This window comes from Marmota marmota, unplaced genomic scaffold (genome assembly GCF_001458135.2).
Source record: "Marmota marmota marmota unplaced genomic scaffold, marMar, whole genome shotgun sequence".
NCBI lineage: Eukaryota > Metazoa > Chordata > Mammalia > Rodentia > Sciuridae > Marmota > Marmota marmota.
The window spans coordinates 44704302-44730614 of record NW_026000016.1 but is presented as its reverse complement, the minus strand read 5'-3'; the positions used below and the strand labels follow the sequence as shown (position 1 = coordinate 44730614).

The 26313-nt window shown below is 46.8% G+C and overlaps 2 protein-coding genes across 4 annotated transcripts in view; one reads left to right on the top strand and one right to left on the bottom strand.

Annotated features, from left to right (window-relative positions):
• The window catches only part of Kif21b (kinesin family member 21B), a 48598-nt gene extending 48120 nt beyond the window's left edge, over positions 1–478 (top strand). For all 3 annotated transcript variants that reach the window (XM_048809622.1, XM_048809621.1, XM_048809619.1), the window contains one exon: positions 334–478. In XM_048809622.1, coding sequence (XP_048665579.1) covers positions 334–463 — 130 coding nt within the window. In that variant the 3' untranslated portion in view covers positions 464–478. The remainder of the gene's footprint in view (positions 1–333) is intronic.
• A 2522-nt stretch (positions 479–3000) lies between these two features.
• The window catches only part of LOC107140330 (maestro heat-like repeat-containing protein family member 7), a 45862-nt gene continuing 22549 nt past the window's right edge, over positions 3001–26313 (bottom strand). Inside the window, exons 12-22 of the mRNA XM_048809017.1 lie at positions 21170–21314; positions 20565–20740; positions 20012–20149; positions 19800–19914; positions 10109–10249; positions 9367–9543; positions 8970–9128; positions 7540–7641; positions 4474–4576; positions 3972–4031; positions 3001–3251 (exon numbers count right to left, since the gene is read on the bottom strand). Of these exons, the coding sequence (XP_048664974.1) occupies positions 3067–3251; positions 3972–4031; positions 4474–4576; positions 7540–7641; positions 8970–9128; positions 9367–9543; positions 10109–10249; positions 19800–19914; positions 20012–20149; positions 20565–20740; positions 21170–21314 (1501 nt within the window). The 3' untranslated portion in view covers positions 3001–3066. The remainder of the gene's footprint in view (positions 3252–3971; positions 4032–4473; positions 4577–7539; positions 7642–8969; positions 9129–9366; positions 9544–10108; positions 10250–19799; positions 19915–20011; positions 20150–20564; positions 20741–21169; positions 21315–26313) is intronic.

Here is a 26313-nt window from a genome sequence, read left to right as displayed (position 1 = left end):
TTCCCTAAGTAGGAGGCAGAGCTTTGAGGGTATCACATACCTCTCCAGACTCCATACATTGCCTCCCAGGGCTGGGGCAGGTGCAGTTGGTGGAAGAGCAGGCACTAGCATCTATGAAGCACCTACTGTATTCCAGGCACTGTTCAGGACATTTTTTTGTGGATTCTCACTACTCCACGTGAGAGGTGATATTCTCATTTTATGAAATGAGAAGTGTCCCAGAAGGAGGTGACATATCCAGGCTCGTAGCTGATTAGGACAGAGTCGAGATTTGAACCAGCCCTGTCCAAGCACAGCCCCCATTTCCTTTAATGTTCTGTGTACCTTCTCTAGGGCCTGGAATTCACAGTGTGCGGTAGAGACCAGACATGTCACCACCTTGCCACTTACGGAGAGAAGACAGAAATATAAAAAGTGCATATTAGAAAACAGCTCTACAATGGTTGTTGGTTTTTATTTCTAGATCAGTACTTTTCAATCTTTGAAAAGCTATAGTCCTGCCCTTTTCTTTTTTTTTTTCTTTTTTGGTGCTGGGGATTAAACCCAGGGCCTCGGGCATCCTAAGCGCATGCTTTACTACTGAGCCACATCCCAGCCACAACTACATTCCCCTTTGATAACTGTGCACCTCTCCATCAAGCGGGGGGATTCTGGCCCATCCTCCGGGCAAAGAGCTCCCTGAGGGGAGTCTGCATCTTCATCACCAGCAAGATCTCTAAAAGCTTTGCTTTCTGATCGCTGCACCAGGGAGACAATCGGGCCTCTCTTTGCTTACTTTCTTAAATATAAAAACAAGTTGCCTCCTCCACCTGCAAGGGTCCTTGATCCTTGCTGCTTATCGAGACCCACAGCTGGACGGGATCGAGCCAGCCAGTTCCTGGAGCCTGTGAGAGGCCGCATCGTCACAGGTGGGAGGAAAGGGTTCCTTCAAGACCCTCTGGTTCTCAAACAAAGCCCCTGGAGAGTGAAAGAAGACCCTGAGCCGTGGAAGGAGACGAGTGGGAAGAATTTTCCTAAGTCCCCAGTCCCCCAGAGGGCCACAACTCCTGCTTTGGGAAGTAGGGTGGCTTCCTGAGGGTGGTAGTTTGGGGCTGGGTGTGTAAATGAAACCTGGAGACCAGGAGCCCATGAAGATGCTGACATTGAGCTCCCCTCGGGGATGGCAGCAAGTTTTTCCAAACTCAGGTCACCTTTATGTTGAGGACACCAATGTCCTTGGGTGGGGGGAGACAGGGTTAAGGGATTCCTTTTAACAATTTTTTTAAATTGTGGGGTGCTCTTCCCCCAAGATTATAAAAATAACATCTGCTTACTTTAGATATTTTGGAAAACAAAAGAGTCAAGAAAAATTCCATTTAGGATCTAAGCTACAGGGCAGTTTTCCCTGACAAGGAAATGACACTACTCAGAATTTAATAAGAGAAATTTATTGAACTGGGTGGCATCTTAAAAGGTCATTTTTCCCCCAACTCTCTCAATTTACAGATGAAGGGAAGTTAAGGCCGGAGAGGCTGATAGGACTGGCCAAAGTCGTACTGGGGCAGAGATGGCCCTAGAATTCATGACCTTGTGCCCTTAGTTTGACTACAATGAGGGGAATTTGTGAGGGGGGTAAGGGCGGAGTCAGAAAAGTCTTGGAAGTGAGTTTTATCTCAAAACACCTGACCTGTTAATAGATTTTTTAATGACATCTACCATTTATCATTGGTTGCAGCAAAGCAAGACTGCTCCTTGGGGTTCAAAGGAAGGGGTGCAGGTGTGCTTCTGAGTCTTGTGATATTTCCCATTTACTTCCTTCTACAAAGTGTTCAGTTGATAAGGACTCTAATGAACGGTGGGGGCAGCTGATGTGGGAGCCAGAGGACAGGCCAGGGGCAGTGAGTAAGAAGAGACTCTGGCAAAAGTAGAGACCTTGTGGCCTTTAATGGCACCCTTGACATTGTTGGCCAAGGGACTGTAGCTGCTGTGGGAAAGTTCTATGGGGTGGAGAGGGTGAGCAAAGAGGGAACATGATGTGTTCTAGGAGACTCGGGTGCAGGTGACAGAGGCCAGGCACCGCAAGAACATAAGCAATGCAAACCAGGCCTCTGCCCCACAGTGGATGGCACCAACCAAGCCAGAGCATGGGGGACCTAATTTTTTTTTTTTTTTTTTGGTCCATGGGGAACCTATTATTTTTTAGGACATGTGTTATTGTCCTATAAATTTTGCCTAGGGCCCAGTGACTGAAAGTCAGGGGTAATAGGCAAATCTGGCTGGGGGTGGGGGGGAGAAGGGGCAGTAGATGATCCCACATAGACCAGAGATGCTCCAGGGCCTCTGTCAGATGGGCCTGGGTAAGACTGTCTCTAACAGGCAGCGAGAGAGAGCAGGTGCTCACCCTGGTATAGGGGAGGACACCTGGCTCTTTGGAGGAACAGAGGCCAACTCCTAGAACCCAGGCCTGAGCATTGTCACTTGAGCTGTGGTTTGGGATGTGCCAAGGTGCAGCCACAGTGCTGTTTTCCTAGGGCACCTATTCCTGAGCCACATCTTCAGTCCTTTTTTTTATTATTTTATTTTTTTATTTTGAGACAGGTGCTTGCTAAGTTACTTAGGGCCTCGCTGAGTTGCTGAGGCTGAGCTTTGAACTCACGATCCTCCTGCCTCAGCCTCCTGAGCCGTTGGGATTATAGATGTGCACCACCACACCAACTCACTTTCTTAACTAGCAAGAATGGACTTCATTGCTTCCCATCAAGAACACTGCCCAGCACAACAGGATTCTAGATCCCTCCCAGGTCCTGACATCCAGTTCCTGGTTCAAGCTGTTTCACATGAAACTACAAGCACTGGCTTGAGATCACTCAGCTGAATGGAAACAGGACACACTGAAGCAGAGCTGGGTGAGGCCAGCCTAGTCCCAGATATTTATTGCAAAGAAGGCACTTAGGACAGACGGCCTTACCTCACACAGCCAAGAATGGACATCGACTTCCACAAAAGTACATGCTTTCTCCTTTTATTAGCAAAGTTCTTTGGGGACACATAATTTCTAGTGCAGGGCTCAGTAGTCTGACCCTGCTGTCACAGTTTTAGGAACGTAGTGAGTGACACAGGCTCAAAAGACCTCCTCCGGGGCCTCCTCCTGCAGAAGCAGGAAGTGGTGGTCTTGGCCTGCAGCACCTTCTTCTGGGCTTCCAGGATGTAGAGGGTCTGTGTGGTGAGGCAGCTGACCACGGGGTCGGGGTCCTTCTGCATGTGCCTCAGGGCTGCAACACAGATACAGCTATGAGTCTTTGACCAGAGATAGGCCACCAGGCTAGGCAAGAGGGACGGGTCCTGCTATGGGAAAGGAATAGGGTAGTGGAATGGGACTGGCATCTTCTAAGGTAGGACAGAGAGTCCACACTGCTCAGTTATAAGCAAGATCACAAACATGCCCAGAGCTTGGAGATGCTGGGCCAGCACTCACCCCCAATCCTTGTGGTCCACTCTACCTTCCCCTCCCTGTCTCTGCCCTCCACCAATAGAATAATGCTGGCCTCCCAGAGAGCTGCAGCCAGGGACTTGGCCACACTTGGGAACCACTATGTCAGGGACACAGTGCAGAAAGGGGCGGTCACATCTCAGAAAGATGGTGGAGGAGCATGGACGACAACACCAACGGTTCTGGAGGCTCCCAAGGAAAGGAGCTGGGCACACTTGGGGGCTGAGTCCCCCAAGGAGGAAGTTGGCCATCTCTCTTAGAAAGAGTTCAAGGAACCATCCTGACTGATGAATGGGGCCTGAGCAAGATGGCAATGGGGGTGAGTGAGAGTGGGGTCTGCAGGGCCTTGACCAACACCCCCAAACCTAAATGCCCTGGAGCCAAGCCTCTTCTTCACTCAGCCTGGATGATCATTTTTGGAGAGCCATTCCTCGTTCCTGAGCCTTCCCCACCAACACGGCACCTCCGACAGATGGACGCAGTGGGCGGCTGGCCAACTCACCTGTATTTGCATCCTCAACTTCATCCATCTCTTCCAGGTTGAGGGTTTGGATGATCTGGCCTGCAGGGGCACACAGAGGCACCTCAGTGGTGTCCTGGCCACCCGTGCTTCCCCTGCCCCTCCTCAAACACTCACCACTGCCCCCTTGGTCTGCCTTTCTCTCCTGCGGCCACCAGCCTCAGGTCTGAACATTTCCCATAAAGTCAAAATTTCTGTCCCTGATTTTCTAAAGGGTTCTGACCAAACTGGGCCAGGTAGAGAGGCAAGCACCCCTCTGCTCCAACTCTGGCCTCTCAGGACTTGCCCATTCAGCTACAGGAAGGTCAGCCAACCCAACCAGGGGCTTCCTGCAGGGGAGGAGAGCAGGTGAAGGTGGTTGGTGTCATCACCAGAGTCCTGGAATAACTATGGGTCTTGTAACTATGTCCTGGGTCCTCCTTCAGTCTGCTTGATGGACCATACACCAAGGACATAGTGGCTCCAAGAAAACAGAAGGCCGTACCTGCAAACCACACAGCTGCCTGGCGGATGAAGACCTGTGGGCTCTTGAAGAGAGTCACACATTGGTTCAGAAACCAGATGGCTTTGCTTGCCTCCAGTTGCAGCTGTAAGGAGAGGTGTTCCATTACAGAGAGGCCATGGCCAGTTCTTCTGCCTCCTTGGACAGTCTTGAGACTAACCTGAGTTATCCCCTGAGTGCCAGAATCTACGAAGACATTCTACATCTCCACTCCCTACCCCAGCTCCTCAAACTTATTTCCTCTGTGAAGCCTTTCTGGATGAACCAAGCCACACGGGTCACTTTCCCTGACCTTGACCCAATAGGAGCCTAAAATTCATATAGATTTACCCCAATCTTTGGCTCACCCACATTTCTCCTATTTCCAACATTGGAACAGTGAACCTCACTTTGAAATATTGTCTATTTATAGCTTGACTTAAAATTTTCAATCTCATGCCACATTCTCTAGGCTGCAAAAAAGGGTGTATAGACATCAATCATGTCTACACCCTTCTATTAGAAGGAGGGCTGCATATAATTAAGTGTTCTTATAACTTCCTCCCCTGCCTTGGGATACCCCGTTTTCTGTGTCTACTCAGACTTCCTCCCATGAGGGTCTTAGGATGATGTGTCCTTTCCTTTACACAATGACCATTAGCCTTAACCCCTCTCCATGTCCCCTTCTAGCTTCTTCTTTCCTACTCTCCTTTTTCATTTTGCAGTAAAGTTTTTTAGTTTTTGTTTTTCCTTTGTTTTATTTTGGTACCAGAGATTGAACTCAGGGGCACTTAACCACTGAGCCACACCCCATCCCTTTTTTGTATTTCATTTAGAGACAGGGTCTCACTGAGTTGCTTAAGGGCCTCCCTGAGTTGCTGAGGCTGTCTTTGAACTCACAATCCTCCTGCCTCAGCCTCCAGAGCCGCTGGGATTACAGGCATGCACCACCACACTTGGCTGCAGTCAAAAATGAGGTGAAACCCATGGTTTTTCCCAACATTTTTTTTAAAAAAGTTTTTTAGTTACAGATGAAAACAATACCTTTATTTTATTTATTTATTTTTATGTGGTGCTGAGGATGGAACCCAGTGCCTCACACATGAGCCACAACCCAGCCCCTTTTTCCAACTTTTTGGTAGCAGGATCTTTTCTTCAAATAAAAATCCTAACTGGAAATGTCCCCTGCATCAGAAGGGGTGCTGCTCTGGTTGGAGGATGTGAGGCTGAGCCTGCCCTCCTGCTCACCTCTGCCACAATTGAAGTTACCCAGGAAATCTGTCATTTTGCACCAGTCCCCTCCTCCTACATCTCCAACCCTGACTAGGCAAGGGTCACCATTAGCTCCCATGGTCCAAACCCAGCCTGCACTCTGGTCTGGATGCTCCCAAACTCATGCTGCCGTCCTACTGCGGGCCACCTATTGCTGCCTGGAACTTTCCTACGTGACATGATCCCTTTCTTCTTATTCTCCTTTGACTTTTCACTTGACTTTCTTTCCTAATCTCCTTCAAAGGATGCTTGAACTGGTATTTCCTGGGATCCCGGGCTGACTTACAAGCTTCCTGACCCACTGGCCACCTCCCTGGCTGAGCAGCTCTGGGTCAGTGATTACAGCTTCCATCGACCGTTGGGAGGTGTGTTCAGTGTTCACAAATCCCGTCTCTAGCACGTGCTCCAGGATTCAGTGATATATTCCTGACTTCCAGTGCTCTAGATCCACCCATAGACTTTACAAACTTGACAGGCACAAAATCAGCCCACCCCCTTCCTCTCACACTTGACCTTGCCCTGTATTCCTGACCTTGCTCCATGGCACCAATGTCCACTCAGGTCAGAAACCCAAGTGGCCTCCACTTTCACGCTCCACATTCAATCAGTCTCCACAACCAGCTAATCACATCCATGGCTTCATCTTTGTGACACTGTCATCTCTCCCTGAGGCCCCTAATTCTGTCCCTTGGAACCTTTCCTCTGATCCCACAGCCTGGGCTGGGGGACTTATCTAAAATGCACAGCTCTCCAACCATGCCACTGCCTTGTTGAACACTTCAGTGGCTCCTGCTGCCCATAGCACCACATCCTGCTCCTTGTGGCACCAAAACTTCATGGCATGATGTGGCCCAGTATCCCACTCCTGGGCTCTCCTGCCCAGACTGCTGACTGCCACCCAGGACCCAAGACCAGCCTGCAGACCTTCTCATTTAGTCCACATAATGTTTTACATTGTAAATTATTTGCTAACATAAACGTGGGAAATGTCACCTAGAATCAGGATTTTCTGCTCTCAACATTTGGAAGGTCTGCCCACCCTGAGCCCATTTTCTCTTAGGGAAACAACCCGTGCTCAGCTGCAGACTATATTGACTGATACATGAATTTGTATCAATCAAAACCTATTTAGAATCTGTACCCAGACCTTGGCCCAGTCTTTCATATATTACAGAGTACTTTTCCACAGTTCAAGCATACACTGGGTTTTCTAGAAATGCATCTGCAAGACAAATCCAAAACTAAACTTTCAGGGAGAGATGACAGTGGCAGTATGTTAGCAAAAATTATTCATCACTTTGGAAATCAAATCACCAACAACAAAGCTTCCTTTGATGTTTGATCTGACTCTGCATCAGAAGCAGATCTGTTCACAGTGATTCTGTGCAAAAGGGGAAGGAGCCTTCATTATGTCTTCAAGGGTAAATGGAACCAAGCACTCACATACATTATATTATGTCCTATTATATTACATATGTTTATGCATGCTGGGTTTTTTTAATAAATTACTTTCACTTGTCCTTTGGAGTTAGGGCATTCTGCTTATTTGGGAAATATGAAGCATGGGTAGATGCTGAGATTCATGAATTTCACTTGGGAGAATAAAGAGGGTGTTACCAGAGGGACTGGTACCATCTAAATGCCCCACTCAAAGCAAATGCTTGGTGAGCGGCTTATCATTGAACTGCTGCTGCGGCCACCACAGCAAACCCCTAGCTGCAGGAGAAAGGACCGGAGTGCTGGGGATGCCACCCTCCCTTGCACAGGGGCAGAACGGTGAGTCGGCAGCTGGCTTACCAGGATCCTGAGAATGGTAAACACATCTCTCTGGGTGAAGACTGTTTTCAACTTTGTCCAGCCTAGTAAGGTAGCTGTGTGGCAGAGGGAGAGCTGGCAGATCTGGGGAGACAAGAGGCTTGGCATAAGGGGTTATGCAAGTGGGGCTGGGCAGCCATGAAGGGGCACCCAGAAGGGAGAGAGAGGACAGCCTGTCCAACTCCAGTGGGATGGAAACTCAGGGAACAGATAGGGATCCAGGATTAGGAGATCATCTAGGCACCTGGCTGTATTGAAAACCCCTGTTACCCATGAAGGAGAACTTGCAAATCCAGTTAGAGTGACTTTTCCAATTGCTGTGATACTGCACAGAAACCCAGAGCAATGGGACTCTCCACCTCTTAACCTCAGTCACCAGTCCCACAACTTCCCATGCCTAAAACAGTCTCTGAAATCACATTTACCCAAAGTCTTGTTTTGTGGTATACTCTACCACTGAGCTACATTCTCAGCACCTTTAAAAAATTTTTTTTTTTTTTGAAACAGGGTCTTGATACATTGCTGAGGCTGGCCTTGAGCTTGTGATCCTCCTGCCTCAGCCTCTCAAGTTGCTGGGATTACAGGCATGCACAACTATGCCTGGCTTAGATTTCCCCAACGTCTTAATTCTTCAACTGTTGGTCGCTGCTCTGAATCAGGGTCAGCTCTCTCAGGAATATCACTGCTAACTCCACCGGGAGGGGCCCTGAGCCACAGGATAATTTCTTTCCAGCACTTGTTCCACAGCATCCTCAGATGAGCCCAAAGAGGCCTCAGAAACGGCAAAGTAGCTGCTCTGTGAGAACAGAGTGTCCTCTTACAAGCTAAGCCGGTTTGGGGGTTTTCTAGTTGTGGTGCCCACTTCTGGTTTCCTGGGATCAGAGCTTGGCCCATCCAACTCTCTTTGTTCTGCTCACAACACTGTCTCCAACTGGAACTGGCCTCCCCAGGGAGCCTGTCCACACTAAGGGGCACAGAAAGTGGTCTCAAAGAAGACTGCAGAAGCCAAGGGCAGGGAAACAGAGAGAAGGACTGGTACTAATCAGTCCATGAGATGTTCCTCCTCAGAGTTTTCACAACCACAATATTCTACTGCAAGTTGGTGGCCAGCTGGATGGAGCTAGGAGCTGGAGAAAACTCGGGTGTTGTATCTTGTCATCTCTAGTGTCTCTCCCCCCACCCACCCACCCATCTCCCCTCCCTCTCTCTCTTTCAGTACTGAGGATTGAACTCAGGGGCACTGTATCACGGAGCTACATCCCCAGCCCTTTTAATCTTTTTATTCTGAGACAGGGTATCACTAAGCCACTGAGGCTGGCCTTAACCTTTGCAGTTCTCCTGCCTCAAATACTCAATATTTACCCACCATGGAATTGGGGACCACACACAGGCTCCGAGGACTGGCCTCTCACCTGAGCCACATCAGTATTCACATCCTTCAGGTGCAGCACAAGGAGAACTATGGAGTTGAGCATCTGCTGCTTCAAGGGGAAGACAAGGTCTCTCTTCTTGATCTTGGACAGGAGATTCCCGTAGACCTGGAAGGCCATCAGGCGCAGATTCTCAGGCTCCTGGGTCAGAAAACACACACCTCTGCATCTGTCCACTGGTCACCCAGGGTCCAGAGTCCCTGAGTTGCTCCTCCCCTGAGATCTGCTTTGATTCTCCAGTAACACGACAGTCATGAGACAAGGGCGCAGAAGCAGTCCCCTCCCCACAGAAGAGCACTAGGTCAAGCTCGAGGGAATTCTGCCCAATTCCTCCTCTCACAGAGGCCTAGAGGAAGAGAGACCCCTCAGGGGACTTCACCTCCTCAAGGAAAGAGCCCAGGGTGAAGGCCAGCTGAATCAGGAAGAAAGAGGAGTGCTGCCAGGTGAGGTCCTCAAGGAGGTGATTCAGCGTCAGGAAAGTCTCCTCCACGATGCAGTGGCAGGGGGAGTAGCAGCATCTCAGCACGTGCGGCTGCAGGATGGAGAGCCGCCTCACCTGCGGAGGGGTGACCGTGACCGCTGCTCAGGAAATGCTGGGCGGGGCTCTTTTCCTGCTCTCCTTTCAGTCCAAGCCCCACAAGCGACAGCCCCGGGCACAGCCAATTTTCACCCTGGAACTAGGGCTGGTTCAGCAAGTGGGTTTGGTCAGCATGAGCCGCCCAGGAGAACAGATGACTTCTGCCCTCCATGGGAAAAGGGGAGAAGACAGAGAAGCCGCCTTCCCTACAACACCAGAAGTTCCCCTCCTCACTGCCTGTCTCATCTGTGACGGTGAGGCTGGTATTCAGGAGACCTGGATGGCATATGTGGGATCCTGGGATTGGCTGAGATTATCCTCTGAAGTGACCTATGGGACAGCCTCCCCAGGGGGCCTCTCCTGGGAAGGGAGGGAGCAGGAATGGCCCAAGCCCTGATCCTGTGCTTGGTGGACTGGCCTCAGGAAGATCTGGTCTCTGATTCCAAGGGTATGTCCCAGCCTGTCTATTGAACTCCGGGTCCTATTCCTCTCCCAGATGACAACATTGCCTGAGAACCTGCCCTTGGCCTCTGCTCCATCTTACCAAGTTCTTGTGCTTTGCGAAGACCTCTGTCACCTGCAGCAATAGCTTCACTGTGGTTAGCTCCTCACACTTGAACCAGTTTGCTAAAATGTGGGTGGCAATGTCATCCACAATGGCTGCCACATCTGGGCTCTGGAGCAGCTGGCAAAGGAGGCCAAGAAAGATAGTGAGGTACGCAAGGAGGAGACAACTCCCAATGACGCTGAATCTAGGTTCCTGCTCACGAGTAAAGACAGTTTTAAGGCTTTGGAAGAATCGGTGGAGAGACCAGAGTTAGAGGGTCTTCCCACCCTTTCATTCCAGGATGAGAAAAGTAAGAAACCTCAGTCAGTTCTCAAATAACCTCATGTTTCCATTGGGAAGCAAAGACTCACTCAACCACCTGTGAACATCTCCAGAAAATAGCAACGTGGCACAAACCAAAAGCAAGCAAAAAAAAAAATCTATTTTAAGTGGGTGCTAAAGGAAAATTTATAAAGAAGTGGAACTTGAATAAAGAGAACTTGAATGCACATCTAAGTCTTACAGACTGGAAGGCAAACAGTTCAATAGGACAAGAAGCAAAAGAAATGGGGAGGAATTCACAGAAGTGTGTGTGTGTGTGTGTGTGTGTGTGTGTTCAGTTGGGAAAACTGGGTGTGGCAAAGCAGGAGTGTGGCTGGGTTGAGGGAAGGGCAACAAGAACGCTGAGCCAACTTGGGAGGAGCATCCCATTGGTGAGAAGCATTGCTTATGGAGGTCCCAGGAAAGAGAATGGCATGTATCTTTCGCAGTTGCTCCAGGCATGGGTGAGGTGGGTCTAGACTTCCAGCCAGTGGGGATGGGGAAGAGATGTCTCAGGAGTGCTGCAAAGCACACCTTTGTCAGAAAACGAAAAGAGAGAAGTCGATGATAGGTCCCCAGAATAATACTTTTTAGAAGAGAGAAGGTAGAGGGAAGTTATTATAAGATCTTTGCCACTATTATTCCATTGCACTGGGTACCCTGGGGCCAAGCTGGGCAATATCAAGCAAGCAATGCTTGAAGGCAGGCCCAGTCACTGACCTAAACAATTAATTCCATTTTGACCCTTTCTGACTCCATTTGAATTCCAAGAACCACACAGGTCTGATTGATTGATAAGCATCTTTATGACAAGAGACCAAAACTGCCCCAAGCAACAGTCAGCCTCTCAGAACAGATCGCCCCATAAGAGAGTCCCCGTAAGCCTGGGCTATAACCCCATGACGGAACCCAGGCTGCCCTTAAGCAGGAACAGTCATCCCACTGGGAACTGAGTCTCCCCCTCAAGATGGGATCACCTCCCCAGAGCTTCATAGAACCAGTCCTGAGACCATGCTCTGACCCAGATGACTTACTCTACCAGCTGCTCAAAACCCAGACATCCAAGCCCCCAACCCTTGTCTTTGTTCCCCTTTTCTGTAAAACCTCAAAGTTTCTGTCATCCCTTGAAGTCAGATTTTTGGTCACCCCTATGTCTCCTCTTCCTGGAGTGGCCATCTTGATTAAAAGCTTCTCTCCTTTCCTTTACTACTGTGTAAGTCTTCGATTGGCATATGGGGACAGGTGGCTGAGCCTGGTCTGTTGGGACCTACCAGGGCAAGGGGCTTCATCCAGGGACTCCAGTAACAAGGTTTTTGTTGTTGTTGTTGTTGTAGATGGACACAACATCTCTCTTTATTTACTTATTTATTTATTTATGTGGTGCTGAGGATCAAACCCAGTGCCTCACACATGGTAGGCAAGTGCTCTGCCACTGAGCCCCAACCCCAGTCCCTGGGGCATTTTCTTATCTTTCCACTTTGGGCCAGTATGGTCTGCTTTCTACCACTATCTGTGAAGCAGAGAAGAGAGCCTTAGAATTTTCAGGCCTTTAGATTAAAAGCCCTTGAGAAGTTCTCTACCAACAGGGCATCTACAAATAGGACCTTGCTCTTTGTTTTGGTCTTTGTCATTTGAGCATTTGGGGGCTATTTGGGCATAGGCCGTTTTGGGTTTTGTTTTGTTTTGTTTTGGGGGGTACTGAGGATTGAACTTCCCCACTTCTATTTTGTATTCTATTTAGAGACAGGGTCTCACTGAGTTGCTTAGTGCCTTGCCATTGCTGAGGTTGGCTTTGAATTCGCAATCCTCCTGCCTCAGCCTCCCGAGCCACTGGGATTACAGGCGTGTGCCGCTGTGCCCGGCTATTTGTTTTTGACAAGGAAATTTGAAATCCTATGGTATCGACTAGAAAAAACAGACACAAAATAGGTGAGGAATAAGGGCTTGGGAGATCTCTATCGTAATTTGCCTAACAATGGGAAATTCTAAATCTATACCATTAGGAAGCCCCCTAGGGAGAATTCTAGATGTCTCATGATGATCTATGATCCATGATCTAATTATAGCTATAAACCTATGAGTAAGAAAAAGATGATTTATTAATATAATACAGTATGGCCTATGTCTATACCAGATGCAAAAGACGCAGTCCCCAAACAAATCACTGAATTATCATACTACTTTATAGTTGGAGCTGTTTTGCCAAATATTCAAGGGGAAGAGGGAATGTTGCTGACCCCCTGAAACCCTGCAGCTCCCCTGCTGCTTGCAGACCCCACGGCTTTGACATGCCTTTCTGTGTGTATCAGAATGTTCAGTTCCACTGCTAGGGACAGACTGACTCTGTAAACTCAATGATCAGGTAGACTCCTTGGAGAACTGGTAAAAGTGCCAGCAGAACAGGCACTTCATCTTCAGCTGATATAAACCCAGGAGAAGCCAGCAGGGGTGAGTCAATGCCAAAGTTCTTCAATCTATCAACAAGGCTGTGTAGGCCAATGGGCCAAGCCAAGAATGCTCTCCCAGTTAAAGTTCTTTTAAAAGAGGGTGCAGCGAAGCCCCCACCTAAAGCAATATCTGCCGCGGGAGACACCCAAGGAAATCCAACCCATACTTCAAAGAAATTTTAAGTGACCGACTGATGTCTGCCCCCACTTTGGGACTGCCTAACTTTAAAAAGCCATTTAAACTGTATGTAAGCGAGAAATTGGACTGGGAGTTCTTGTTTAGTTGCTGGATGAAGCTCCCCAACCTGTAGCTTGCTTCTTATAGCAGGTAATCACACGGCCAAGGGATGGCCACCTTGTTGCCAGGCAACAGCAACCATGTATGATATGCTAAAAGATGCTGAAAACTTAATACTTGGACAACGTACTGCCATATACTTGCCACATCAGATTTTAACCTTGCTGGAACAAAAGGCAGATACTGCCTAACTGCTGGGAGTTTGGGTGCATAACAGGCAATCTAATTAGATGAGCCTAATGTGACTCATCAAACAACATTAACTTTAAGCAGAGAGACCCTGCTGTCTGTCAGCAGGTCCCGAGGCTCCTACCCCGCACCATAGATCTGTGGAAGTTCTTGATTCTATCTTTTTCCAGAAAACCAGGCCTGACATTAGTCATTTGACCACACAGACTGGGAATTCCTCACAGGTAAGAGTGGCTTCACGAACCATGGAAAACACCAAGATGGGTACGCAATAGCATTTACAAGATGTTATTGAGTCAGATCCCCTCCTAACAGTTATCCCCTCAAAAGGCCAAATTAGTAGCCCTTACTGGGGCCCTCGATCTTTCAAAGGGAAAGGGTTAACATTTATGCTATGCTGACTCAAAATATGCCTTTTGATTGTCCACACCCAAGGAGGGAGAGAGAAAGAAAGAGTTGGAGAGGGGGCTGGGGAGGGACTTACAGCCTCTAATAGCAAGGACATAAAACATCCTTGGACATCAACTCCTGCAGACTGTCTTTATGCCAAAAGATGCCAACTTTGGGCCAAACACAAGGGGCCCAATAGTGTGGGCCAAATCCCTTTGAAGATTGGCAGGTAGACTCCCCTCAGATGCCTAAAGTTGCTGGAAACTTTAAATGTCTCCTGGTTTCTGTTGACACCTCTTCTAACTGGGTCAAGGCCAACCTCAGTAGGATGGAAAAAGCCTCGGAAGTGGTACAGGCTCTACTAAAGGGCATCATTCCCAGGTATGGCCTGTCTGACTGCATACAATGTGACAATGGCCCTGCGTTTGTCTCTGAGGCAGCTCAGCAGGCCAGTGGAGCTCTAGGATTTTGCTGGAGATTACACGCAGCCTGGAGCCCTCGACAGGTAGGAAAGATGGAGAAGATAAGCCACGCTCTAAGAGGACTTTAGCCAAAATTTGTCAAGAAACTGTTCTAACATAGGAAAAGGTACTGCCCATTGCTTTCCTTCACATTAGGGGGGCTGCAATAAAGCCCCTCTGCCATTAACTGTGGGAGACCCTTTGGAGACTTCCATAAAGGGCCACGGTCCCCACACTTAAAATATGAAAATAAAATCAGGCATAGGTAGAGCAGCTTAATCAAGTTCTAACTTCTGTCTGTGTGTTTGCTTCCTCTAGGGCAAAATTCTCCTCCCCTGAGGACCCGCTGCACCTTTTTCAGCTGAGAGATGGACATGGAAATATCAGGGCCCAGAAGATCAGCAGATTTAAAAAGAAAAAAAAAAAAGTGGACAGGCCCTTCCAATGTTCTCTGAATCACTCACACTTCTTTAAAACATGGTGGTGTCAAGCCGAGATTCCACCACACCAGAGTAAAAGGGCACCACCGGGAAACAGCCCTCCTGACCCTCGGCAGGATCAAGAGGATCCCATTGGACGATGGTCCCCCCAGGATCTCAAATATCTCTTCAGAGAGCACAACTCCGCCAGACGCCTTAGATAATCATGAATCACACTGCCGTCACTCTTTGCTTTCTTTGTCTTTTCCTTACTCCCCATGGATCTGGTCTAACTTGTTTGCTGACTGGGCTGGGCCTCAGCAATAGATCCTTTCAGTAGTAGGCTAAAATCAATTCCTTCTAAATGGAGGCACTTAATGTCTGACAATGTTATTTTCCTTCCTTTTCCTCTAGGTGACCTCTGCTCACTTCCTTTGTAAGACTGGTGCTCATACTGTTTGGACCAGCATGGGAATGAAATGCCTTTGGTATAAAAGGGACAAAGTTTTCTTATCCCATCAAGGTCTTCCATTCCAAGACTCCCACATGGCCCCTATCAGCAGGAAATAATTATCGAAGACAATGGCCTTCTGCCCTCCCCCCAGCAGACATGGAATGTGACTTGACAGGAGGATTTGAAGGCCGGTCCAGTCATTGACCAATTTCATTTTGTCCCTTTCTGACTCCACTTGCCTTTTGACATGTTTTCCTTCTGAACCACCTTCTTTTGCAGTTACCTTGGATTCCAGGAACCACACAGGTCTGACTGATTGATAAGCATCTTTATGACAAGTGACCGAAACTGCCCCAAGCAACAGTCAGCCTCTCAGAACAGATCACCCCATAAGTGGGTCCCCGTAAGCAGGAGCTATTAACCCCATGACGGAACCCAGGCTGCCCTTAAGCAGGAACAGTCATCTCACTGGGAACTGAGTCGCCCCCTCAAGATGGGATCACCTCCCCAGAGCTTCATAGAACCAGTCCTGAGACCATGCTCTGACCCAGATGACTTACTCTGTTGGCTGTTCAAATCCCCCAACCATACAAGTCCCCAACCCTTTCTTTGTTCCCTTTTTCTATAAAAACCTCAAAGTTTCTGTCATCCCTTGAAGACAGATCTTTGGTCACCGAACCCCTACATCTTTTCTTCCTGGGGTGGCCACACTGATTAAAAGATCCTCTTCTTTCCCCACCACAGCATGAGTCTTTGATTGGCATATGAGAACAGGTGACTGAGCCTGGTCTACTGGGATCACTGGGGCAGGGGCCTTCAACCAACAACTCTGGTAACATAGTGACTCCAAGGCCCCCAGCCCTGGCTGCACATTAGGATCACCGGGAGAACTAGAGAAATGCTGCTCTTTGGATCCCATGTCATCCACCAAAAGTCTGATTCGGAGTCCAAGCGTCAGTGTTATTTATTTATAAATTCTCCCAAATATCCAACTATGCAGTCAGGGTTGAGGATGTCTGGGCCAGACATTCATGGTTTGGAATGCATATGCCACCGTGGACACCGTGATTCGCAGAGTCAGTGTGGTGTGGCAACTAGGAAGGGCTCTGTCAGCACTGCAACCTCCACACAGCAACCTATGAGCGAGTTAAAGTAGTCCCCCCTCACTCCCCAGTGTGTGTGTGTGTGTGTGTGTGTGTGTGTTGCCGGGGATCAAACCCAGAAAGTTTATGTGAGCAAGAAAAAGTCAAACAATAATCAATAGGATGATTGATGGGCAAAAGAGATGGGAAGGAATTCAGAGAAGGGCAAGTTCAAGTCACAAAATTCCACGCAGAACTGAAAACTAGAGCAAACAGACATTGTTTCACATCCATCGGGAGAGATGTGAATTTGGATGTAAGAAGAGCTAAGGCGGGAGGCTGAGGCAGGAGGATCACCAGTTCAAGGCCAGCCTGGGCTATATAACAAGACCCCATCTCAAAAAAAGAGCTAACCCTTGGTGGAAGTAATCGGGGGGCTCTCTCACACTTTACTAGCATGAGCGCACATCATTACTTTGGAAAACCATCTGGCAACACTGTGTGTGTGTGTGTGTGTGTGTGTATTTTAACAGGAGAGAGATGCCTATCTGTTGCCTGTGAGATATCTGGGGATGAAGAGGCGGGGGTATAGGCCTCATTGGGTAGGAAGCGAGAAGGCAAAAGAAGGGGAAAAAAGGTGTTTTTTGTTTGTTTGTTTTTTGTTTTTTGTTTTTTTTTAAATAAAGAAACCAGTGTGTATGGTTTCATTTGTATATTTGTGTTAAATTGTACATGAATAGCCAGGCGTGGTCGCACATGCCTGTAATCCCAGCAGCTCAGGAAGCTGAGACAGGAGGATCAAGAGTTCAAAGCCAGCCTGAGCAACAGTGAGGAGCTAAGCAACTCAGTGAGACCCTGTCTCTAAATAAAACACAAAATAGGGATGGGGATGTGGCTCAGTGGCCTAGTGCCCCAGAGTTCAATCCCTGGTACAAAAAAAAAAAAATTATACATGCGTATAGATTATTTAAAACAACATTAGGAAGACCAAAGTTCATCAGCTACATTGAAGATGTCTGCACTTGCTTTTGCATGCACGCCTGGGGTCATGCTTATGTGAGTATCTGTGCTTCTATATTAATGGCAAAGAAGCTTTCAGGGACAAATTGCAGAGGTTTTCTACCTGTCAGGCAGGCAGATCTGCCCTAGTTTACTTACTAATTAGTGAGTTTCTTATCTTCTCTGGGCCTCAGTTTTCATCCTCTACAAAATAGAGTTAATAACATCTTTTCCACAGTTACAATGAGAATGAAAACAGCTGGGCTCCCTTTTCTTGATTGTCCAGAATTCCAGCACAGGGCCTTTTGAAATGTTTCTGCTTGTGCTTAGCCCAGGGAAATGGATGAAGATACCAAGAACAAGCTGGGAGCTTCAAAGGGTTAGGAAATGTTTGAGAGCTTCTAGATCTTGACCCACTTTCTTAGCCAGTACCTAAAACCCCATGGTTCTCCCCTTTAATTGCTATGAATGGGGTCCACCCATCTTCCTGCCTAGAGCCCCTTTGAGCCTTTTCCCAAACTGTCCCCTCCATTCCCCTCCTCAGCCTGAAGCTCCAAAACAGGTGACAGAGGAGTGAACACCTGTTCCTATGTCCACTTGTTTATGTGGGTATTATGCCTTTGGGGGAACTTGTAGGGTGGTCCTCAGTCCTAGCTGCATTTCTAGAACACAGGACTTGGGAGGTTCTAAGCAAACTAATGCCTGGACCCCATCCTAGACCAACTCAAACAGAAGAAGGCAAGAGAGTAGGGAAAGTAGGGAGGATCATTGGCAATAGCATTTTTAAAAAGCTCCCCACAGGATCCTAATATGCCACCAGGGTTCAGAACTACTGTTCTAACAGAGTGGCAGTCATCTTGTGATACCTACTAGTCTCTCAGGCTTGTACCTGGTGCCATTTCTCAAAGCTGGGTTCAAGGACTCCCTGTACTACAACAGGAACTGAGGTGCTTTCAGAAAAGGAAGACTTCTGGGTCTTACCCCAGACCTGCTGAATCCAAGTCTCTGGGAACAGGGCCCAGGAATCTGCATTTTGAACTCCTTCCTCAATGTGATGAGGCGACGTGATACACACTAACGCCTGAGACCCATGGCACTAGGCATCCCCTTCCAGCCAGAGCCCTGCCTCCTACATGCCCTCATTTCTGCATCCTGAGCAAGCGTTCGGCCAACATGACGTACATCCTTCAACGCACATCTCAGCACTCACACCAGCATGCACACCGTAGCACACAGCAGTAGCACCTTCCCGCGAGATTCAAATGCCCTGTAACCCACATAAGGGTACATGAGGTCACATTACAATAACATCTGCTTATGTTCTGGCATTAGTATTGTGTTATCTCCTATCATTGTTCAAAATAATCCAGTTCCTGTTTTTTTGTTTTTAAATTAGTTTGCTTAGATTTTAAAAGAAGCCTATCTAAAGCTGTGATGAGGCAGAAACCGTCCCAAACTCTCCCAAACACTGGTGGTGGACGTATAAATTGCTACAACTTTACTGGAAGGCAATTTGGTGTCAGTATCAAAAGTCAGAGAAGACATTTATGCTTTTTGAACCTATACTTGCACTTACTATAGTCAATACTTAAGGTAATAATCTGACACATGGGCAAAGGTTTTGCACAGAGATGCTCATTACGGTGTTATTCATAATAACAAAATTAGAAACAGAATGTCCAACCAATTATAGAACATCTTTATGATAAAATATTCTATCACCACTGAAAGTTATGTTACCAAGAACACAAAATGACATAGGTAGAGGCTTGAAGAGAGGGGGACACAGAATATTAAGAGAGAACAATCTCAACCCTCTCACATGCACTTCCATACAGGCAAAAACCTAAAAGTGATTTCCTTTGTGCATTGTGATGATTAATGATTTTGCAATATTGTATTTACTTTTTCCACCTTTTCTATACATTTCCTGTGAGGCAACTTGAGTTAATATTGAGTTAATTGAGGTACTGAGCCAAGATCAATTTTCAAAGGCTCATGTGGCTGAAGGAAAGAGCTGTGTTGTTCCATAAAGTCAGGGCAGAGTCTTTGAGATTCAAGAAGAAATCAAATCCTATAACTCAAGGAAATCTAACAAAGGTTTTTTTTTTTTTTTTTTTGGATGGGGGGTGGTTTGAACTCAAGGGCACTCAACCACTGAGCTGAGCCACACCCCTGGCCCTATTTTGTATTTTATTTAGAGACAGCTTCTCACTGAGCTGCTAAGCAGCGCTTCACCATTGCTGAGGCTGGCTTTAAACTCACAATTCTCCTGCCTCAGTCTCCGGAGCCACTGGAATCACAGGCCTTCACCACTACACCTGGCCCTATTTTTATTTTATTTAGAGATAGTGTCTCACTGAGTTGCTTAGCACCTCACTGTTGCTGAGGCTGGCTTTGAACTTTCGATCCTCCTGCCTCAGCCTCTGGAGCTGCTGGGATTACAGGTGTGTGCCACCGTGTCCAGACTAATGACGTATTACTAGTAACATCCCCCAATCCTTCTGGGAGGTAGGGAAAGTCAAACAGGCTGCCCCCTCTGGCCAGTGGCCTTCCCAGGAGGAGTCCATTACCTTTCAGAGGGACCACCTCCCCCGCCCTCTTCCCCCCCACCCCCGCCCCAGTCACCTCTGTCAGGAACACAAGGGCTGTTACGTGGTTGGGGCAGTTTGTGTCCTGGAGGATCCTGATGATGAAGCTGAAGATGGGGCGGTTGTGCCAACAGTTCTTGATCACCAGGGCCCTACCGACCAGAGCACAGTGATCAGGGGGAGGCCTGGGCTGCAGGGAGGATCAGGAACATAGACGGTCCTCTGGTCAGAGCCCCAGGCGCAGCTTACCTGGCCAGCAGGGTGACTCCATCGTAGTGTTTCTCAGGACTCACAAGCAGATTCCAACCCCCAAATATGTTCACATACTCCATGTGTTCCTCATACCCAGAACTGCACATCAAGGTCTTCAGGGCCTCCACTGTAGAACTGGGGAGAGAGCAGAGCAGGAGCAGGCCGGAAGTCACCCCCACTGTGCTCCTTTCTCCCCAGCCACCTGCCTGACTCCCAGCCTCCCAGTGATGGTGGATTGCTGGCAGTGGGACAATCCATGTTACCCTGTGCAACCTTTGACAAATGAGGAACCTGTGGCCAAGAAGGTAGTGGCCTCTCCATGATGACACGGGAAGCCTGCCCAGGGGTAGGGAGGGCATCCTGGTCTGCAGACCCAGGTGTCTTGTTTTGATTTCACTTTGGTACAGAATCTCTGCATGAGCCTAGTAAGCCAGACTTAAAGAGTCTTTTCGAAAAAGTCCAGGAGGGAGAGAACAGTGTTGTGTTTGCAGGCCGGAAGCCGGGTGGGGGGTGCTAAGCCGCTCGCACATGAGCCCACAGGCCAACGAACCTCACAGGGTCCACACATTCGATTACAGGCTGCTGACCCTGGATCATTTCAGCACTTCCTTCAAGCACCAGAAGGGAGACCTGGAAGAGCAGCCTTACGAACAGGGAGGAGAAGAAGCCATGCAGCTCCATCCGCCGACTCGGTTCCTGCAAGAGCTCGTAGATGGCCCTGGTGGCCTGGGTTAAGGAGGAGAATGGGAGCATCACCACCTTTGCCTTGCCCAGTGAAGGCCTGGCTGCCCACAGCAGGTCAGGACTAAGTTAGTGGGAGCCAGGAGAGCACAGGGTATTTCCAGAGTGGCACTGTTTTAAAGCACTCTAACAGCCATGGTGGCTGTTTTGTCTCCCCTCATCCTTGAGAGTTAAGGCAGGGCTGGGCGTTTGTCTTAGGTCCATTCACCCCTGGGAACAGGAATCTAGTTCTTCTATCCCCCGACAAGGCAGCCAGCGGGAAACCCCTCCCCCAACCCAACCCAACACGAAAACCCCACTGTTACAGTGCTCAACCCCACGCTGCCTAAAAAGAGCTGGAGACAGCCAAGCACAGCACCCTGGCCAGCTTCGTTCCCAGCACCCGGCCCCTCTGCCAGCCCGGCCCCTCCATACAATCAGTGGGGAGATCCTTGATGGGTTGCTTGGCTCCTGGTCGTTCTTTGCCTGCAATGGAATCAGCCTCTGCAGCAGATACTCCATGATCATCTCGTAGCCTTTTGGGAAGGATGCCAGGATCTCCCAGGGATGGTGTATCTCTCTGCAAAGTCAGAAGCCACCAACATGGTTACCCCCCAGGTGGCCCTCTCTCCCTGGGTTTCACCACACCTCCAGGGGAAGGGCTCCAGGCTCTTGGCCCCATCCTCTTTCTTCCTTCTTCCTAGTCTCTCCCTTCATTATCTTTCATTCCTTTCATCACCTCCAGACTTCCCCATCTTCATACAGGTAAATCTGAAATTGTCCCCTTTGGTAGGAACCTTATGTAGGACACATCTGAGACCAAGTTTATCAGCTCTATTTGAATGCCTCTGATCAGTCCCATCCCTCTGGCCCTGTCCAAGCTCCCCTTACAGCCCCAGACCAGAACACTACCTCATCTGCCAGACTGCCCCCTCCAGTCTGTAATGCCCGGTGTGACACCCAGGGTCACTCTGCAGGCCAGATCTGATGACTTCCCTTCATAACACCCTTCCAGCCTCCCAGGCCCTCTTTCCTCTGTAGTGTCACATGTTTTTCCCTCTGCCTGGCATATCTCTCTACATCTAGATCTGACAAGATCACATGCAGAACAGAAGTCCATGCCTGAAAATTATTTTCTACAAAGAATATAATAAAATTTTAAATCAAGCTGTGTAATGTCTGCAAGATGGTATAGCCTTTTGAAATAGGAGAGAGCAACAGGGAAACGAAGGAGAGATAAGAGACAAAGACAAAGAGACCTCACTACTGGTAACATGGCACCCCGGGTGCTCTAGGGACCAAGACAAAGAAAAAAATAGTCTTCAACAAAATAATGGCAGTCGGACTGCCAGCAACTTCTTAACAGCAACTGTGGAAAGCAGAAGACAAGAGGTTGAACCTTCCAAGAACTGAACAAAGATAAATGTCAACCTACAAGTTTCCCAGCAAATCTATCATTAAGGCAGATTTGCTTCATTTATGAATCAATAAAAATAGAAAGCTTGATCAATAGATTCTCACTAGAGGATAAACTCCTAAAAGATAGGTTTCAAGAGAGAAGAAAAACAATTTCATTTTGAGATGCAAGAAGGGATGGTACACAAATAAAATGGTAAATATGCCTTTAAGTCTATATACAATGTTAGTGTAAGAATGTTCATAACAACGCTGTTAATGATAGCAAAACCTGGCTGCATGGTGGTGCACACCTGTACTTCCAGTTTCATGGGAGGCCAAGACAAGAGGATCACATGTTCAAGGCCAGCCTGGGCAACTTAGCAAGACCCTGTATCAAATTAAAATCTAAAAAGATAAGAGACAAAGACAAAGAGACTTACAAAGAGCCAACCCCAGTGATCAAGTGCTTGCCTAGTATGTACAAGGCCCCGAATTCAACTCCTAGTGCCACAAAATAAATAAATGAATAACAGCAAATAACTAGAAAAAGCCACCAACAAGAGAATGGATAAGATAAAGTATAAAAACCCAGTACAGTGGCCTGCACCTATAATCCCAGCAACTCAGGAGGCTGAGGCAAGTAGATCACAAGTTTGAGGCCAGCCTGGGCAACTTAGTGACACTCTTGTCTCAGAATTTTTTAAAAGGCTGGGAATGTAGCTCAGTGGTACAGCATCCAGGGGTTCAATTCCAAGTACCACAATTAATTACTTAATTAATTAATCAATCACACAAATATTTTAAAATAATTTAAATGGTTGATTTCTCTACCTCTAACAGTGAGCTGAATGAACAGTGAACTGACCTAGCAGCCTAATATTAAGATTCTGACAGGTCAGCCAGGCGCAGTGATACACACCTATAATCCCAGCAGCTCAAGAGGCTAAGACAGGAGAATTGCAAGTTCAAAGATAGCCTCAGCAATTTGGCGAGGTTCCTAAGCAACTCAGTGAGACTCTGTCTCTAAATAAAATTTTAAAAAAGGGCTGGAGAAGTAGCTCATCTTGAGTGCTCCAGGGTTCCATCCCTAGTACCAAAAAAACCCCCAGAATTTGACAGATAGATCAGATAAACAAAATAAATTCAGATATGGACACTTTACTAACACATTTAATAAGCCTGATATAATAGATAACTTTGTGTGTAATAGAAAATACAAGTTTTATTTCAAATACCCATTAAATATACATTGAAGTTAATAACCATAATCTTCCTAATCTATGTACACTCTTTCTCAGACACACACCTCAATATATTCCCAAAACGAGAAGACTTTAAGATCATGTTCTTTAATTTTCATTCAAAAAAAAAAACCTAGAAAAAGATGATCATATTATCTAACCTCTTGGAGACTAAATTGTTAAAGACAGAAAACTACATAAATTTTTAGACATTTATATAGTACCTAGTTGATAAAATCCAAAATTGATTCCTGATTTTAAAAGAAAGTTCAGCATATACAGAGTAAAAAGAAACTTTGTTAACATGATAAAAAGCATTTATTAGAAATGAATAAGCCAGGTATGATAGAAAGTGGCCGCAATCCCAATTATTCAGGATACTGATGCAGGAGGATCACAAGTTCAAGGGCAGCCTGTCTCAAAATAAAAACTAAAAAGAATATGGGCTGTCACTCAGTGATAGAGCACTGACTTGCCTAGCCTATTCGAGGTCCTGGGTTCAATCCCCAGCACTGCAAAAGGAAGAGAGGGAAGGAGAAAGGAAGGGAAGGAAATTAACAATAAAAACTTAAAGTAAAAAGCACAAGATCCTTAGAATAGAGGAAGGGAACAGTAGGAAGGAGGAGGGGAGGGAAAAGGGAAGGACTGGAGACTGAATTAAGAGCAAATTATATTCCATGCTTTTTTAATTATGTTGAAATTAATCCTAATGTATAACTAAAAAGAATCAAATTTTTTAAAAGTTTTTTGAAAAACAAAAGGCCTCTCTCTCCACTGATATAAACTAAAGCCACTAGAAAAATACAAAAAGACTCCATCATTCCTTTCTTAGCAACTGATAGGTGCATAGACAGAAAACCAGCAAGGATACAGAAATCTTGAACACCACCAGCAACTGTCTTAACCTAATTTACAAAACATAAATTAGGTTAGAGACTGAAAAATTAAGAAATAGCAGGCAGATTGGAGAGCAAAGCCAAAACTAGAAAAAGTATCCCTATTGAGTACATCTCCCAGATTTTTTTTTCTTGGTCTCCCACCCTGACCTGAAGGTGACCCCAGTGTTAAACTATGCAGCAGGCTCAGGCAGCGCAGTCTCTGAGCGAAATTGTCTCTTTGGCCAGAGGACTGGGAAAATGGGCCCTTGTGAGTTGGAGCATGAGTGGAATCTTTGTTTCTTTGTCTTTTTCTCTCCCCCCAGCCCGGCCCCGGGTGACTCCAGTGGCAGAACCGCGTGGAGGTCTTCCCCTCCTTCTGCAGTGTTTTGGCAAATGCTGGGGATGGAACCCAGGGCCTGGCCTCTGCCAGGCAGGTGCTCCCCAACTGAGCCAACTCCAGCCTCCTGTTGTGTTTCTCTCTTTTCTCACATCATCACCCTGAAGGTGGTTGTGCAAAACTCTGAGGGAAGCCCAGCTTTCCAGGTGGAGGACCTGGGAAGGGGTCCCCAGGAGTCAGAAAGTGGGGGCAATCTCAGAAAAGAGCAAGGAATTCCCTGATTCTGTGTGTGAGCCCATGCAAGTCCTGCGATCACTCACACACAGGTGCACATACACAGGATGGGCCAACTGACCCCGAGCCTCCAGTGGAAGAAGAGTCACCAGCCCAGAACTCCAGTGTGGGTGAACATATTCTTTAGAAATGGAGGTAAAACATGGAACACTCTCACAGGAAAGAAAACTAAAAGAATTTGTCACCCAAAGATGAGCTGAGGGAAAGTTGTGAAATATCTGGGTAAATATAAGAGACTATTTTTCTCCCTATTTCTATTATACACACACACACACACACATATACTTAAGGAGAGAAAAACAATAATAATATTGTATATATTACTTATATATACAATGTATTATATATTTATATATACAATATTGCTATATATATACAATTATATATTGTATATATTATTTAGTATATCATTTTATATTATTTATAAAACTTAAAAAGTATGACATTTTTGGTGAGTTTTCTTTAATATGTGTAGATGCAAATGGTAACTGTAACACAAAGCAGGTAAAATGGAGGAAGCCATATATTGATACTTTCTTGTTTTGAAGTTATAAAATATTAAAATTAGACATGAAATTATAGGTATGTACCTTCCTAATAATCCCATGAATTGATATAAAACGTCAAAATCCAATGAACACATCTAAATGGAATATCTAAAACAACTCAAATAATTCAAAAGAATGCAGGAAAAGAGAACATAGGGACAAAACACAAAGGGACAAATAGAAAACAAATAATAAAATGGCAGATGTAAGGGGCTGGGGATGTGGCTCAAGCGGTAGCGTGCTCGCCTGGCATGGGTGTGGCCGGGGTTTGATCCTCAGCACCACATACAAAGATGTTGTGTCCGCCAAGAACTAAAAAATAAATATTAAAATTCTCTCTCTCTCTCTCTCTCAAAAAAAATGGCAGATGTAAAACATTATTAATTACATTAATTACAAATAATCTAAATGTTCCAACTGAGATTTTCAGATTGGATAAAAACACAAGAGAGCTATGCTGTGTAGAAGAAACCTATTTTAATAATGACACAGAATTGTTAACACAAAAGAATGAAAAAATTGCTGGCTGTGGTGCCACACACCTGTAATCCCACTGACTCAGGAGGCTGAGGCAGCAGAATTGCAAGTTCAAAGCCAACCTCAGCAACTTATCGAGGACCTATATAACTTAGCAAGATCCTGTCTCAAAATAAAAAATACAACTGTCCGGATTATAATGTATTATTTATATTATACGAGGCTCAGTGGTTAAGCACCCCTGGGTTCAACCCGTAGTACCCAAAAACATGAAATGCTTTTTTCTTTCAGTACAGGGCATCAAACCTGTTGAGAGCCACAGCCGAAGGGGCCCCAGCAAACTTCCAGCTGCCGGCTGATGATTGGCTCACAGCGGCCCCAGCAACATCTAGCTGATTGGCTCCTC